Raw genomic sequence first — 18,672 nt, forward strand, 5'->3', positions numbered from 1 at the left:
CACTACTCTTGAGCAAAAAGCTCAGGACAGTGCCTAGGACTAGCACCAAAAAAAAAAAAGGATTTAAGCTACAATATAAAGGAAAAATCTTGGTATTTTGATACGTTTCAGATAAAATGAAATATATAACTTAACTCAATTCCATCACTAGTGAAATCTTTGTAATTTTAAACATTTACTGCAATTGCCTCAAAAGCAAAATAGCTTCTTTCTTATCTCAAGTGAATCTCAGTTAAATTTACTGTCATCTAAAGCATTTCAAAGATGTGTTGGTCGGTTACAAAAATGAAAACTTCTGTTACTTGTCTAGCATGTAGTAATCCAATATGCACTCAGTGTAGGATGACTGACTAAATGGATGATGATAATCTTAAACATACCTTGCCTACTTCATAAAAACAAAACATTTCTTACTACTACTGTAAATAGCTCTGGGACATGGAGGGACTTTTTGTTACTCATACTTGTGTTTTCCCAAATCATTTTGCACCCAGTAGGTGTGGAATGCAGATATTTAATAAAATTTTACTGTAAAAAAAGGAAAACTATATTTACTGTATAGTAAATTTGTGTTTTAAACACTGAAATATCATAGAGAACAAGTTTATGATTTTTATGAATAGTATTTATTGTAATTGTGTTTTTAATATATATTTTAATTGTAAAGATATTGTACAGAAGAGTTACAGATACATGAGCAAGGATGAGTCCATTTCCTATCGAACATCGTTACCCTCTCCTTTGTTTTTCCCCTCCTATCCCTTTCCTCTCCACGTCCCCGACTCCCCTCCACCCCCCCAGCAAACTTGTAAAGTTCATTTTCAACATCATTTGTACATCTCATTGTTACAATGGGTCATCCTCTATCCTCATTTCATTGTTGGTGGGAGTGTAAACTTGTTCAACCACTTTGGAAAGCAGTATGGAGGTTCCTCAAAAGACTCCACATAAAGCTCCTCTATGATCCATCTGGGTATTTACCCAAATGATCACAAACAAGACCATACTAAAGCTACCAGCACAACTATGCTTACTGCAGCATTATTCATCATAGGTAAGCTATGGAACCAACCCAGATGTCCCTCAGTAGATGAATGGATCAAGAAAATGTGGTAAATATACACAATGGAATTCTATGCCTCCATCAGAAAGAATGACCTTGCCCCACTTGTTAGGAAATGGAAAGACTTGGAAAAAATTATATCAAGTGAAGTAAGCCAGGCCCAAAGAAACATAGGTCCCATGGTTTCTCTTATTTTCAATGATTAGTATATGTCTAGGACAAGCAGAAGTGGTCAAAAGCTATGTACAATTTTATGATTTTTAAAGGCGCATTTGATTCAAAAGTAAAAACTGTACCACTGTCTGCAAGTTCTACTCACCCAAGCCATGAACAGTGTTGTAGTCTATGTCTGTCCCATATACATATGCACCAAAATGAGCAGAAGCTATCAGAAGGCCACCTGAAACATCACACAATTATCATTCTGTTAACCAGAAAAGTAACACACTATTGCTTCTTTCCCAATTAAATGATCCAGAGTCTTAAACACTAGCTTCGGGCAGAGCACCCCAAAACAACACCAGTCCCAGCTATACCTTTGTAAGCTTTAAAATAAGAAAGAAGGAATAACCCCCTAAGCTCAACTCACCAAACTGGCTACAAATCAGTCTATTCTAGCACTGCTACTTCACACACACCACATAGAGAACATTAGCTTTTTTTGTTCAAAATAATGTATATTTAGGCATTTTTATTTTATTTTGAGGTTTATGTAAAAGTACCTTTTTTGCTTCCTTCTTTAAAATAAGCATATAAAGCTACTTATACAAAGAGCTATAAATAAGTAAATTTTGATACTTGAGCTCAATTCCCACTAAATCAGTGTTTCAAATAACAAAAGACACCGTAATTCATATGTAGAATACCAGTTCTACAAGTTAATACATGTTCTATTTTTAAATATTTTTATATGGTGAAACAACCAAGTAATTATCTTTGGTAGAAACTAAAATACAAACTTTTAAATAACTATTATCAAACATGTTTTATCATTTGTAAGCATAGAATAAAAACAAATGTCCTAAGACAACTTGACCAATCTTAAATAATTTGACAGATAAAACCAATTCAATCACAAAGTCATAATTTTTAAATGAAATCCAAAGAAATACAATCACAAGGTTAAAATTTTTTTAATGACTGCACTTTTCATTCATATTTTTATTCATTCAAATTAAAATGCTTTTTATTGCTTGAGCAAATCCTAACTAGCTCAATATACAAAGTTCTGTCATCTAGTTGAAGTCAGAAATGTATTTTTAGACTACCGATCTGCATAGATGTGGACAAAGGACAAGGGGTTCTTTTCTTACATCTTTTTGAAATTTAACCTCAGCAGTCCTAAGATGGGTAGTGTGCCTCCGGAGGGTCAACATCTACACATGAGTCATGTTCCTTTCATAGCTACTTAAAGCACCGTCTGGTAATGGTACTTAGAATTACTTTGTTCATAAAAATAATGCAGACTAGTTTTGATGAGAGCCCTTAAGGAAGAGAAATGGAGAACTAAAAGTAGAGCAGAAACCAAAACAGGTTCCTCTCCACCTACTGAGTGCAATCATGTGATCTCATGATTCATAATTCGGGAAGGAGCTATAGATGATGACTTGGAATACTCACAAAGTCATTTCACCCAAATCAGGAATTACTACAATTCTGCCAATTAAGGCAGATACTCACCTAGAAGAACTAGTTGTCAAGGGGAACAGATAAGCTTTCCTGTGCTTCCTTAAACAGAACCTTATCCATTTGGTTACAGTGAGTTTTGAGAAGACCCAATTTACAGTACACTGCTGAAAGGAGACGAATAATCTGTTAGACTACATCTGTTAGTTAACTTTGTGCCTTTTAAGCTTTTAATTTAAGATAAATTGTAATAAATTGGCTTCTCTGAACTAGTAACTGTGAACTCACTGTTAATCATTTAGTAGTTCTTTAAGTTGAAACATTTTTGCATTTCCTTATACCTCAGTTAGAGTTTTCTTAGAAGCTTTTTGGTAGAAAAAGGGACAATAAAACAAGAGGGTGAGATGTTGAGGAGGCAAGTAATGGGTCTCATCATTTCTTCTTATGTTATCAAAAGTAAAAATACCTCATAAGTGATGTAGACTAGCAACTCGTTTCAATAGCTCATTACTTAAAGTGGAATGGAACCATTTTTAGGTTAGGGGAATATCTTATTAGCAAAAAAAAAAATCGGGTAAGTGGACTTTATTTCATGACAAAGAAATTAATTCATGATTTTTATCTTTAGAGAATTAAACAGAAAGATTCAGGAACAGAGGAATACAAAAACTTGCGGACACAAAATGAAGCAGATAATGTTACAAAGACCTACTGAGACACACTAGCCTCTTGTCTTTCCTGTAGTCTGATACAGGACTAAGCCAGTTTCTAACACCTGAGTCCTGTGGCTGTCTATCCATTTTGCAATGACAAAATTCAGAAGGAACTATAAACTCTTTTCCTTATACCTATGAGTCATTTAGAGGTCAAGAAGGCCAAGAAATATGTATTAGTATCCTGAGTATATTCTCATTACTAGAAGAACTGACTTCCTTAAGAGATAAGAAGGACTCAAACCTGTAGCATTAGAGCCTTATGCTACTTAAAACAAAGAAATATTCATTTATGATTTTAAGCCTCAATTTCCTTGTTGCTACACCAGCTGCAAATTATAAGTATTTTTTAAAATTAGCCAAAAAGGAAATTAGAAAATCAGTTCACGGTTTAATTTTTAATCATCATCATTTAGTATTAGCTGTACCTTAGTCTTTTACCAAATAGGAATCTAAGTGCTGAACAAAATAATAGTAAATGATAACTATTGTTTATGAAATGTCTATCATCCTAAAAATGCCAACATCCTAGGAATATTATCTAATTATCTACCTTATTTAATCTTCATAATCATCACAACTGCCAGCTTAAAAAAGATGGAATTGAAATCCAGACAAGTAAAGAATCTTGCCCAAAGTTAAGTATTAGGTGTATGTAAATATGTCAAACCTTATCCTGTGTGATCTTTCTTTATATTATGCTAACTCTTTTGAAGTCAGCACCAACTGTGGTAAGAATTCATTAGCTTGCTTCTGTACTTTGGATATTAAATAACTTCCCCCTACCTGCAATGTGTTAAAGCTTTGTGTCCGCAGGTTGGTGCTAAAACTCTAAGACAGCAAAACCTATAGGAGGTGAGGCTTAGCTAGAGGTCATTGGATCATTGTGGGGTATGATCTTGAAGGGGACTGGGAAACTCTAGCCCTTTCTTCTTTCTCTTCTTCCTAGCTATGAGATGAGCAGTTTGCTCTACCATGTGCTCTGCACACTGCCCTCTGGCACCCAACAAGAAGCAAACAGCAATGTATCCATCTGATTATGGACTGAAACTATGAGCCAAAATAAATCTTGTCTCTTTATAAGTTAATTATCTCAGGTACTCTGTTACAGTGAGAAAAGGCTTACTAACATACCAATTCGATAAACAATAGCAGATTTGATACTAAACAACCTGAAATAAGTAAAACAATAAGTTAGTAACTGTGTATAGCATATCAAGTCTTGTACCATATCACAGAAGGACTAGGCCATTATAGGTATTCTGTACATTCATGATGATTATGTCTTTAGCTATTCTCATATCAGAATAGTAGCATGTTCTAACTGCTGAGAGCTGACCCAATGGTATATATCTTTCCTGTTTGAAAAATGGAGGCATACATTATTTTTAAAAAAAATTACAAGACTGAAATGAGAATATGTTTGCTAAAACATATTTCTGAGGCTCATAATGTCATTCTAAAAACACAGTAGCAAATTAAAAGAAAAAGCAGAGGTATTGAGTCAGGGGATGATTTCTAATTTATTCTATAACCAGAAAATCACAAGCATTGAGTAACCCATGGGTACAACTGAGAGACTGCATACATTTCAACTTTGTACCATCAAGGTAGAAAAGGGATGCCAGGAGCTGATGGCTCACGCCTGTAATACTAGCTTCTTAGGAGGCTGAGATCTGAGGATCATTGTTCGAAGCCAGCCCGGACACAAAAGTCCATGAGACTCTTATCTCCAATTAACCACGAGAAAATCAAAAGACCTCAGGGACAGCACCCAGGCCCCAAGTTCAAGCCTCATGACTTGAGAAAAAAAAAGAAAGATAGTAAAAAGGAATAGCTATATTTGAACTTAAAAAATTCTTTAAAAATAAAATAAAAAGTAAAAACATCATCAAATATTTTATGATAACCTATGGCCATGAAGGAGGGCAGAGAGATATTTATTTCTCTAATCCTTCAGAAGGTACTATCTGTTTGTGTTTGTATGTGTTTGTATCAGTTTCTTAACAGAAAAACTAAGACTCCACCAGAAAACAGTGAAGATGGGGGGTGAGGGGATAGGAAGAGTGACTCTCTTTTCAGTGCACCTTATTATACAGTTCTACCTTATCGAAGCAGTTAACGTTCTATATACTTAAAAACAGAATAAAACAAAAACAGGCAGGAGATTAATAACCTAAAACTAACACCTAAGAGCAAACTGAAACAAATGATCCAACTAAATTTTAAATGAAGAAGAAAAAAAAAAAAAAACAAGAACAGTATTTAGCTTTATAGTTCCTTAGGGTAGATAGTGGAAAACATATTTTGAATTCTGCTTTTTATTTTTGATGGCACAGACAGAAATTCTGCAACTATTTCAGATATATTAGAGAATAGCAGAGAAGTGCTAGTGTGGACAGCAGCCAGGGTTCTTCCTATAGTAGCAGGTACATACAAATATGGGAATGGGGAAAACAAAAAAAGACATTAAGGATCAATATACTTACTAATATTGCAAGCTACACTATAGCTATGTGGAAGCATACATCTATATTTTAAGTAATTTTTGTTGAGATATTTGAGAATGGTACAGGAAAATAATGCTATGTATATGAACAAAACTAGAATAATGAGAAGCAAATGAAGCCAAATGTTAAAAACAGCTTACAGTGGCTTAGACTATATGTGCGCTCTTTCTTCTACTTTCATTCTTATAACTGTTCTATAAGTTTGATGTTATTTCCAACAGAAAACTTAAAATATGGGAGCGAAGACAACACTTAGAGTAATAAAGACAGAAGAAAAAACAAAAACAAAAACAGCATGCTGAGGGTGGGAAATACGGAGATACTAGTAGAGTAAGGTACAGAGACCCCCTACTAAGGAGCTAATTCAACAACCAATACTGAAAATTTTCACACTGGTTAGAAATCTCTTGATGAGAAATAATTTCTTCCTAGTCATCTATGGTCACATTATGATATAAGGGTTGGCAGAAAAAGACCTAGTACGAAAAGAAGCAACACTAAAAAGAGGTTAAGAGTGTGAGTTCTAGTTTGACTACATAAGTTTCAACCTTTGAAATACATATATTGTGCCCCTTGGCCATATCACTTAAGCTCCCTCTCCTCCTTCAGAACATTTTAATAAGTATCTCCATATTAGCTGTCCCAAGAGTTAAGTTAGAGAGTAACAGAGTATACAGCCTAAATTATGATAAATTTGCCATTCCACAAATACTAGCATCGTATCCTCATTGCTCAGAGAAAGATGGCTAGAGGGGGAGAAACATTAACAATTCACTGAATCACCTGGGGTCAGTCAGAACAAACTAAGTATGAGTACTTCTTAAATATGGATAACACCAAGCAGGGAAAACTCTTCAGAGTCAGATGAAGAATGCTTGAAATTCAACATCTTATATACAAACATATTAATCCAATGCAGGCAGAGCCCAGATCATGTTCACAGAAGGAAAGCTCCGGTCCACTAATAACAGAGTCCATTTATTTCCAGACTTAGTTATAAATTCCCAAAATTAAATCAAAGATAAACTGTTTTAACTATTCTCCATCCAAATATATGGTTAGTGTCTTTCTTTCTTAATCTTTTCACTCAACTCTTTATTTCTTCCAAGGCTTTTCCTATTTTAATAACTTCTAAGGCTTTTACAACATTCCTACAAAGTATGCTCCTGAAAGTTTTCTGCTGTAAAAATTATCCTGATGCTCCCTCTAGTGGCTTGCATGGCATAAGACCTATAAGACCTACAAAATTCTAATCAGCATCATCTTTGAAGTAGCAAAAGTGTTTACACACTGGCTATTATACATGTATGAGATTACCTCTTAGTTACTAACCAGTGACAAAAGATGATTCAGTCCACCTAATCTATCACCAAAATATTAACTACTATACACAAGTGAAATCTCTACTATAGTCTAATAATGAATATAAAATACCTGTTCCAACAAATGGATCAAAGACAATGTCATTTTCTTTCACTTTTCCATGGTTGACCATGATGAATGATAAACCAGCATCCATGCTTGTATTTCCAATAAAATGTCTCTTTTTGACACTATATGACTCAATCAGCTCTCTCTGTCCATCCGCAATCTAGACCAAAGATATTTTTCACATTAGTGCAACCACATAAAATAGATTTAAAATAACTGTTCACAACAAAACTACAGCATTGTGCTGGTAAGAACTTCTTTTTAACTTACTACTGCTCTAAATTTCTTCCTTTAAAATAATGTGGTTAAGACAATTATGGATACTTTTTTCTTGCCAGGGATTGACTATAAGCTTTCCCCACCTATTGTTTCCTAATAACAACAATCAACAAGATTAAGTCTCACATTTCACTCACCCACTTACAGCTTCAGGAAAATGAGAACTATTCTGCAGTAATCCCATTTGTTTTCAGGATGGAAGACCTAGACTTGGGATCTAAAGCCTTGATCATAGCACTCTGCCTTCCTCTGCTTTATTTTGAAAAGACAGTCTAGATTTTCTGGGTAAACTGCCCTTTAAATCTTCTCTTAATATTACCATTTAACCTTCTTTCTAGGTTTTACATCTGTAAGACTCATACTTCACAGGAACCTGTGGAAAATGACAATCACATGTTTTTCATTGATTGGAATCCATACAAGAATTTCAAAATTTTAGCTCCTTTAAAATCATACATATAAAACATTTAATTTTGTTATTTTATTTCACTTTTTATTTTATTCTGTTCTATTTTACAACTCTGAAGACTAAGCCTAGAGCCTCATGCATGTTAGGCAATTGCTGTACCACTGAGCTATTTGGCTTCTTTTCTCCTGGACTGAGGCTTGAACTGAAGGTCTCACATACTTGTTCAGCATTTTCACTCACAGCTCAAGCTCTATACTTGAGCCACACCCCCAGTTCCAGCTTTTTGCTGATTAATTAGAGAAAAAGAATCTCCAGGAATTCTTTTACCCAGGCTAGATAGGAGCCACCAGTGTCCAATCACATTTAGCTTTTAAAGGAACAAAATGAGATAGGGTAGAAATAACACTTGCTTACCCATCTACCAAAATAAATATTATGTGGATTCTCGGGTATGCAATTTGGGTCCAAACCATAGTCCTCTAAAACAGAGAAGATATGTTGTGGTTTCTTTAAGTCTACTTTTCCTTCAAATGGCAGAAATTCAAGTGCCTAAAAAAATAAAAATAAAAATCATTCTAATGTCCTATGAAAATTTACAAGAAAAATAGTGTTTTATCTAACAATACCTACCATGTACACCTGGTGTCAGCATTAAGTAAAATAAAACATGCAAGTGCTTAGTACAAAATATACATACTTCACAGACATTTCATATTCTCGTATTTTGATAAAGTATTCTGCTAAATCAATAATATCTAGACTACATAAAATCTGTAATTTTTTTGGTTTTGCTAAATTCACTTACATCTATTCTTTTGATTTTTTCTTCTTGTGTCAATGTTTTATTGAATGTGTGAATCTTTATCTTATACGTAGAATCTGAATGTAGATATGGAACCTAAAACAGAAATAGGTTAAGTTTTTTAACCTTAGGAATTCTACAGAATCTACACATTTATGCCCATATAAAACCACATTTCACTACACACCATCTTATCCACAGGGTAATTTTTAAGAGACGTATACAGCTCCTCGGGAGATTTTCCATGGCCCCACAGTTCAAAAATAGACCTAGGAAATAAATAATTGGAACCTCAGTAAAGAAGTTAGTTTGGGCAGTAATATATAACAATTATTTTACTAGCTCATCATGCTTACTTAACTAAACAATTATTACTATGTTTCTAAGCTGTAAGTGAAAAATACATATCCTGGAAACAAATATAACAAGTCCCAGCTACACAAAGAAGTTGACTCATAAAAGAGGGACATTCAATATAAAATTGCTAGGGAATAAGCCCAAGGTAGATAGGCCCATCACTGTATTTTTGCACTAGATTAAATGTAAAATCACAAGGTGTTTTAGTAAAATGGATGAAAAGTTACAAAGAAGTCCAATTTTTCCTCATAAGACAAAAAGGAACCATAAAAATGGCACAATTAACATTTATTATTATTTGCTAATACTTATTAAGTAACAAAATATTGAGATCTCTAACAAAGGTAGGTACCTAGAGACTCAATTCTCAGTTTCTATTCTATCATGAAAAATTCTCAATTTAATGTTGGAAATCTATGCAAATATAATCTTGAAAGTGAATTCCCCTTTTTCTTTTTTTTTTATTGTGAAAATACTGTACAGAGGGGTTACAATTACATGGGCAAGATACCCTCCTCCTTTGTTTGCCCTTCCCATTCTCCCCCTTCCCCCCCTTCCTGCCCCCCCCCGCCCCTTTTTCTTACTATTGTGGGACAAAGACCTCCATAGTTGTACTACATTGTTGTTCCTTTGTTGTATATATTTTAGATAGGCCTTACTATGTAGCCCATGTGGGCTACAGTCCTCTTGCCTCCACACAAGTGCTGAGATTATGGGTGTTCACTATCGTGTGATACTATGTTTTTTGGGGTTTGTTTTTTTTTTTTTGGTCCATCATGGGGCTTCAACTCAGGGTCTGGGCTATCTCTGAGCTCTTTTGCTCAAGGCTAGTACTCTACCAATTACAGTTAGAGCTCCACTTCTGTTTTTTTGAGTGGTTAATTGGAGGTATGAGTCTCACAGGGACTTTTCTACTATGATCCTCTGATCTCAGCCTCCTGAATAGCTGGGATTACAGGTATAAGCCCCTGGTATCAGCAATAATACTATTCTTACTTAGAAATTCTTCATGTATGCCTCAGCAAGACAAGTTACAATAAAGACATACAACAAGAAATCATTATACATGACATAATATTATGCAATTATTAATTCTACTGATCATCAAATATATGACTCAGAAGCCATGAGCTTTAAAAGGACGTAACATATGTGAAAATGGAACCAAATATATTGAGATGATGGATGGGACTGGGACAGATGGGATCAGAAAGATGGAAGGGGTGACACTGATCAAGATGTATTGTACACATAAAATGACATGTTGAATTGAAACTCCTTTGTACAACTACTTTAGGATAATTTAATTTTTAAGTATAAAGATAGTGATTTTTTCTTTGTACTCATATAACTATTTTAAGCCTAACAAGCCTTATCTTTGGAATCACCTCATAGAACATATAAGACATAATAGTAATTAATTATTCAAAGGATATTTTTTAATTACATTCTAGGGATTGAACTCAGTTCTATTTGCTAGGCATGCACTCTACCACTTATGCCCTATCATCAGTCCTCTAGTCATTCTTATGTAATAAACAGACCCATTAACAAAACTCCATTTAAGAGGTAAGATGTGAGGTGGTAGCCAATTTAATAGCATTGTAAACCATTTTAATAAAAGTAGATATATACAAATTCCTACTTGCATTGTATTATTCAACACACTCTAAAGAAAAGGTTTTTAACCATCTGCCAACAGGTTCAGGAAAAAAATAAAAGCAAATATTGATCAAAGAAACAATTTTGAAGGAACAAACAATAGATGTCAATGACAAAATCTAGAATAATGAGAAACTTGATTAATTTATACTATGAATTATCACTGGAATTTATTTCTCTAGCAAAAAAAAATTGAATGTACTCATGGCAGTCGTTGCATTTGTCATCTTACAGTTTACCAATCTGCTCACCCAACTAAAAATGATATTTTTATTCCTTTGGTTACAATTAAATTTAGCAACTAGCCTATGTAAAAATATATTATATATATATATATCATAGTATAATCCTGTTTAAAAGTTCTGAAGACGAGTTTCTACATTTCCCCTCTCACTCTGTTTCAGTACTTAACCCTCCTCCTTTCCCTATCCACAGGAAAGGCATGGGATTGAAAGCTAAACTTATTCCTCTCCATAATCATCCTTTTTACATTGTACTGTATGGGGAAAAAAAAAATTGGGCACAGTAGTTACATGAAGTATGGTATACAAACATGCAGGAGAACATGGTGTAGTTTTTCTTACTTGGCACACACTGTCCGTTTCATTAAATTTCTTGCAATATCTTCAGAGGGAATGTTAAGAATCCAAAATGGAGACTGAAAGAAATAACAACTTCTTTACTTCTTAACAGCTATAAACTTGATATGCTTTGATTCAAGAAGTCAACAGGAAAAAGTCCTATTTTTCTACCTTCATGTAATACTTGATCTGATTCTAATCAAAATTGCAATCATGGACAGTAAAAAGGTAAATTATTTTAATAGGATAATATACTGCAATGTAAGAACCTTTTTTTTTTTTTTGGGTCGGCCATGGGGCTTGAACTCTGAGCTTGGGTGCTGTCCCTGTGCTCTTCAGCTCAAGGAGAGTGCTCTACCGCTTGAGCCACAGCACCACTTCCGGTTTTCTAGTGGAAATAAGTGTCCCACGGACTTTCCTGCCTGGGCTGGCTTTGAACCACGATCCTCAGATCTCAGCCTCCTGAGTAGCTAGGATTACAGGCGTGAGCCACCAGCACCCGGCTTGTAAGAACCCTTTTAAAAATAACTCTATAAGTAAAAATCCTAATAAATTAATTTAAACTTATTTAATCTTAAGGATAGTTTTGTGTGCTGTTAAAAGCTTGGCTACAGAATTAATGAACATTATGCTGCATAGTACAGTTGTAGAATTTTTTTTATCATTGGGAATCATTTCTGACAATGTAGTTGTTTTATTTTCTATTTCTATACTGGTCCTAGGGCTTGAACTCAGGGCCTGGGTATTTGAGCTTTTTTTTTTTTTTTGTAGTTTGTTGGAGAAAAGAGTGTCACAAACTTTCCAGTCCAGGCTAACTTTCACATTCCTCAGATCTCAGCCTCCTGAGTAGCTAGGATTACAGGCATGAGCCACTGGACCTAGCTTATTTTTAACTTCTAAGAAATACATGCCTTAAATTATTAAATGGTCTCTTTTTGTGGTTTGTTTGCTTGCTTATTCTTGGTTTAATTTGGATTTGCTTTTTTGAGAAATAGTCTCTCACTATGTAACCCAATTAACATAGTTTGAAATCACACCTCCTGAGTGCTAGGACTAGAGTTATGTAGCCTTTTCTAGTTCTGGCCACCTGAAAGGTATGTAAGAGGCCTAAGAAACAGAAAGTCATGAGGTCTATTACTATCATTAATTTTTATTATCATTTTGTCTAAGAACAAAAAAGTTCCAGGTGGATTAGGAAGAGTTTCTCAATCATGTTGTCTCAAGATCCAAGAGAATAAGAACTGGAGAGAACTACCCTGAAAACCCCTGCCAAAAAACACAGCCAAGCAAAGGAGTATCTCCACCTCAGCTCATCATCTCATCCACTTATATCTCACTTTTTTCAATAAGGAAGACACTCAGAAATAAAACTGTAACACCAGGGGACTTAAAATTTAGAACTTTAATTAATCTCTGTCATACCTCATCTTTCTTCTTTCAGTATTTACTCTAGCTACAGAAAAAAATAGTAATAATCCAAACAGAAGAAAATGATCACTTTAGTAGTATTTAATTACAAAAAATGTTAATGTAACTTGAATTAAATGAAAAATCAGATAAATTTTATAGATCTAAATATGTAGCCATGTTAGTGATGAAGGCACATGTGCCTATATTAATACTATCAAATGAAAACTGTATATTGCAGAAGTTCACAGTAACTCGTGTTACAACTCACAAAGAATGAAGTACATGACAATGACTAAAAGACAGCAATACCCCCAAAACTATGAGTCATGTCAAAGAGGAAGACATATGAATTTCATTTTCTATTTTCCAAATTTATCTAAAACACTAACAACCTATAATACAAAACAGTAGAAAGCTCATAAATTCACAACCTTACATAATGCATAATTTTAGATTTTTTTTTTTGTAGGTCATGGGGCTTGAACTCTGGGCCTGGGTGTTATACCTCAGCTCTTCAGCTCAAGGCGAGCACTCTACCACTTGAGCCACAGCAACACTTCCAATTTTCTGAATGGTTTATTAGAGATAAGAGTCTCACGAACTTTCCTGCCAGGGCTGGCTTTGAACCACAATCCTCAGATCTCAGCCTCCTAAGTAGCTAGAATTAGAGGTGTGAGCCACAGACACCCAGCATAATTTTAGATTTTTAAAATGAGTCCCAATATAAACCTAAAATTCACCTAAATTCTAATTCTGAACGTAACTCATTAGTGATTGTCCCTTTTTATCTATGAAAGGATATACATTACTGTGTAACTGTTGAATGAGAAATTAATACTGCTCGTTTTGTAGCTTAATTGTAGAGCACTTGCCTAGAATGTATGATGCCCTAGACTTGACCCCAGCAATGAAAAAATAGAAAATAAGAAAGGAATAAATAAATAAATAAATAAGTAAATAAAATGGAAGTAAATCTAAGCTACTTCCCAAAGCCAAAATATTTTCCAAAATAACTTTTTTATTCAATGCCTTTACAGATACAAATAATCCGCCAAACACTAATTTAGGTTTTACAGTTCTCATTAAATCTATTTATAAGTAGACTACATGTGCTCTAATAAAAATTTACCTCACCTTTCCATAAGTTTCCTGAGTATTGGTGAACTGGCCTCCAAAAAGAGAAAGCAAAGACTTTATTTCCTGTGTTGAAAATATGATAGAACATATTATAAACACGAATTCAATATGTTAAGAGCAATAGGTTGAATATAATTAATATCAATCTAATATATATTGACACTGGTATCTACCCAAGGCATTTAGGTTTCAAATCAGGTTCAGAAGTCATTTTATAGTCACAATAATGGTTAAGTAATTTCCGAAAACCTTTAAATAAGAGGGTTGACTTAAAAAAATAAAAAAAAAAGACTCCATAAGTAAATAATCTTCACTTCGAAAAGGACAAAAGAACAGATTACAGACATTATGATTAGTAAACTTGATAATTAACAAAAATAAAATGAAATAGTAAACATGATTTGAGGACATTTAGAAAGGAATCATTACCATAGAGACATTAAGCACAAGTACATCAAGTTAACCTTTCTTCATCCTGCAACTAGAAGGAAAGCTAACTCAACAGGTACTTTAAGTGCACCAGGATTGCAAAGCTGAAATCGAATCAGTGTATTTTTTCCTTAAAGTCAATCATGAAATACTAAAAACATGAGATGACTATACAAAAATACAATTTGTACCACTAAAATTGTCTCCCTAAAAAACATAAACCAAGTAGAATACCATTCCTCTGTACAGGTCTGTGGAACAAGTAACCTAATGCGAACTAAGTATCCCCAGGGCTGGCTGCTAACCATCAAGGAGACTTTATTTACTCCAAGCCCACTGTGAGCCACAGCAACCACGAGAGAGAGTACACTCATGCTACTAAGTTCCCCACTCCAAGATAAAAAAGAATAAGCACCCAACACCACTATTTTTCCTTGGACTACACATCCAATCATACCTTATATTAGAAAGATTTGAATTCAGTTCAACTACACAGACAGTATAGTTATTATCAGTAAATTAGTGAAGATAGCCCAAAGGATAATTTTCAATACAAACTTGAATAGTAGACATTAGGAGACAAATTAATTTTCAGATCAAGAAAATCAACTCCTTTGTAAGTTTTCTCATGTGTAAATAAAAATTACACCTATGTTATGAAGTTAAGATATCTATACAAAATACACAGTCTCAGGCTATTCATTTAAAGAAATCAAGTTGATGAAGAGTAATACCATCCCTCAAGTCCAGTGGCTGGAAAAATCCAGGAAGGCCAACAGAATCATACTTAAAAGAAAAAATAAGGCGGGATTCCTTTTTAAAAAAAAAAAAAATTTCTAAATAAGGTTTTTATTGTGAAAATACTGTATAGTGGGGTTACAGTTACATGAGCAAGGTAATGGCTATATTTCTTATCCAGCATTGTTGCCTCCTCCTTTGTTTTTCCCCTACCAACCTGTCCCTCCCACCTCCTCAACTACACCTCCCACCCCCGCCTAAATTGCAAAGTTCGTTTTCCGACATAACGTCTTGTACATCTCATTGTTGCAATGGGTCCACCTGTATCCCTATTGTCAGACTCAGTGACTAACACTTCAGCTACTCATGAGGCTGAGATCCAGAGGACCATAGATAGTTGTGGGGCAGCCTGGGCAGAAAATTCTGTGAAATCCCATTTCCAAAATAACCAGTGAAAAAAACAAGGCTAGAGGCATGCCTCATGTGGTACACCTGTCAAGTAAACAAGCCAAGTTCAAACCCCAGCACAGTCAAAAAAAAAAAAAAAAACAACTAAAACTAATACATTTGGCACTTATTCAAAAACTAAACCCAGGATCCGGATGCCCATGGCTCACACCTGTAATCCTAGCCAGGAAAAGCTGAAGATTACCCCCCCCCCCCATGCGGGAGGGCGGGGGGGGGGCGGTATAAGAAAAGTTCCACACATTCCATTACAGACATTCTGAAAATGTCACTTGAATAAGGGCACTTCTCGAGTTTTCTACCATCTGAATAACATCGCCCCCCCAGCACCCCACCGAGCTTGGACTGTAAATTCTGACCCTTAAGTCCTGACGCAGAGCACTCCTGTAGGACACCTCCATCCTCCCCGGGCCGCGGCAGGCACCGGCGGGAGGGAGGGGCCCGCACGGTCACCTTCCCAGGGCCGCTAGCAGGGACTCGCGCCGATCAATCAATCGGGTCTCGGTCTCCCCGCACACACCCTCCGCCCAGTCCAGACCCCTCATCTAGTGGTCCAAGGGCGGGGACGGGGGGGGGGGGATAAACGTGTGTATGTGTGTGTGTGTGCGTGTGTGCGTGTGCGCGTGTGTGCGTGTGCGCGTGTGTGTGATCCGATCAAACCAGCGGGGACCCCCAGAACGGCCGTGTATTCGGAGAAGGCAGGTGGAATGCACCCATGACTCCACCCACCCGGCCCGAGGATGACCTCTCGGGTTGGGGAGAGTGCCTCACTCACCGGCAGCCGGAACTCCAGGTGCTCCTGGGCCATGAGCAGAAGATACCTGTTCAGGTGGCAGGATGGCGCCATTGCAGCTGCCAGGGAAGCGCATGCGCGGCGCCCGAGCGGCCCCACCCCTTTTCCCCGCGCTCCGAGTCGTTTCCGGCTGAGGCGGAACCCGGAGAGCCGGAACCGGAAGCTCGGCGAGGCGGGTGGTCCTGGCTTTAGGTGTGCTGGGCGCCGGGCCTCGTTTCTCCAGCCCGGTTAGACGATGGGAGGAGATGGGTTGTTTTAAGAGTAGGTTGGCGGGCTGGGAAGGTGGCTCAAGGGTCGAGTGCTTGCCTAGCCTGGGTTCGATTCCTCAGCACCACTTAAGCGGAAGAAGTCCGAAGTGGCGCTGTGGCTCAAATGATGGAGCGCCCGCCCGAGAAGCCCTCTTCCCAGGGGTATTCCCGACTCTCCTGTGGAGTTGGCTCTTCCACATCTCTTTCACAACTGGACCAAAACGTCAGCTTCTCACCTACCGACTCCTATCCGCATCCTGGGACTCTAGGGCTGACTCGCCTGCACCGTTTAACATGTATATACTTTTTTCATTTTTCTGAAAACCTTACAATGGCATGCGCCTTATGTGGTTGACACACTGGGTCCAAGCGCAGGAAAGAAAGCCGCGAAGGCTAATGAATTATCTTGAGGGTAAAAGGTGAGGTTATTAAAAAAAAAAATTTAACTGCATAACCAACTCACAGTCATTTCTTTCTCACTGTTAAGTTTCAAAACTACCACTGAAGAACTGTGATGGAGGCTGTGTTAGCAATGGGAGGCATATCCAAGGCAAGAGTGTAAAGCCGGATTTGGAATTCCTTACCCAAAAGACCACCAGAGACTGTCACCAATGTAAAAGCAAAGAAGTCTTTATTGCAAGCTTGAGCTTTGCATACATCATAACTTCTTCTAACAAATAACTACAAACTATGGGAAAATCCTCAAACAACTCTATAGTATGATTGGCGCACTACAAAGCGGGAAAGGACCAGAAACAAGTTGTTGGTTAGAGCAAGAGGGCTGACTTAAACTGGTTGGCTTGCACCACAGGGGAGTCTCAAGAGGCTAGGTGCTAAACTGCAGGGTGTCTGGTTTAGATAAGGGTCACCAGACCCTAAGAAGGGCTGTTCAGGAATTTCAGATATTGTAATTCCAGGCATTGGGGCTGAAGTGGGTAAAGGGTTAAGTTGCAGAACTGAGATGGGGGTCTTAAGTGAAATGGAGTTGCTTAGGTTACTCAAGAGAGCATGAGTGTAAGAAAAGGCAGAGAGACACTAGGTTGTGAGAGAATTAACTGATTTTGGTTCAGGTCCTGTCAAGGTGAGACCCTAGTGTCAAACTTTGTATATCTGAGGTTAAACTGCTTTAAGAGTTTGTAGGCCTAAAAGAACACTCAGGCACATCACATTTTATTAATGCAAATATGTTGAGCACACACTAAACAGCAGCACACATAAAAGCAGAGAGATCAGGAGGAAGCTGCTGTTATTGACAAGAAATAACTTGGCAAGATGATAGTAAGTGGTGAGAGGTTCACATTCTGATTATCTTTTGAACAAACTGCCAAAAGTTACATATGAAGTGTGAGAGGCAAAAGTCAAAGATGCTGCCACAATTTTTGGCCCAAGCAACTGACTAGAGCAGCCATTAACAAAGTTGTTGGGAAAACAAAATGGGCTGAAAGAGGAACATTTTAAGCTTAAGATGCACTGTAATACCGTAACTTCTTAGTGGTATCTGGCTTATGTATTGTGTGATTCCTAATCATGGATCCATTTCTTACAAGATTTTAAGCAACTAATCATAAAATGAGGATCTGATTCTCCAGAATCAGAGGTGGTCTTAAGTATTTTTGAGTCAGAGATTTTTTAAACATTTGTATTTCTACAGTAATCAAAAAGTATCATCTTCATTGTAGTGAATTTGAATACATGTATAGAACATATAATAAAAAATAGCCAAAAAATAAAAATTAAAAAAAGAAAAATAGCCATCAACAATTGTTATACATTAATTCTGACATAAAAATCTAGAAGCAATGACTGTTAAAATAATAAAGACTGCCTCTGGATTCTTTTTATAAAAGAAGAGCTGTATCTCCATCTCTTAATAGTGAACCTTTTACAAAATGTGTTGTCAATTTGTCAAGGACTTTTAAAAAAAATTTTATTATGAAAATACCGTATAGAGGAGTTACAATTACATGGGCAAGATAATGAGTACATTTCTTATCAAGCATTGTTGCTTCCTCCTTTGTT

General features: G+C 36.3%; 1 protein-coding gene across 3 annotated transcripts in view; it reads right to left on the reverse strand.

The window, feature by feature from the left end:
- Positions 1–16,488, reverse strand: part of Trmt11 (tRNA methyltransferase 11 homolog) — a 41,450-nt gene extending 24,962 nt beyond the window's left edge. The window contains exons 1-8 of one of the 3 annotated variants that reach the window (XM_070010848.1): positions 16,388–16,488; positions 13,978–14,043; positions 11,437–11,510; positions 9,021–9,102; positions 8,837–8,929; positions 8,446–8,580; positions 7,347–7,503; positions 1,383–1,463 (exon numbers count right to left, since the gene is read on the reverse strand). In XM_070010848.1, the coding sequence (XP_069866949.1) occupies positions 1,383–1,463; positions 7,347–7,503; positions 8,446–8,580; positions 8,837–8,929; positions 9,021–9,102; positions 11,437–11,510; positions 13,978–14,043; positions 16,388–16,459 (760 nt within the window). In that variant the 5' untranslated portion in view covers positions 16,460–16,488. Of the gene's footprint in view, positions 1–1,382; positions 1,464–7,346; positions 7,504–8,445; positions 8,581–8,836; positions 8,930–9,020; positions 9,103–11,436; positions 11,511–13,977; positions 14,044–16,387 lie in introns of those variants that run through there. The other 2 variants (XM_070010850.1, XM_070010849.1) reach the window with 2 other exon arrangements.
- Positions 16,489–18,672: the final 2,184 nt, after the last annotated feature.

This window comes from Dipodomys merriami, unplaced genomic scaffold (genome assembly GCF_024711535.1).
Source record: "Dipodomys merriami isolate MVZ:Mamm:240054 unplaced genomic scaffold, mDipMer1.0.p SCAF_8, whole genome shotgun sequence".
NCBI classification, from domain to species: Eukaryota; Metazoa; Chordata; class Mammalia; order Rodentia; family Heteromyidae; genus Dipodomys; species Dipodomys merriami.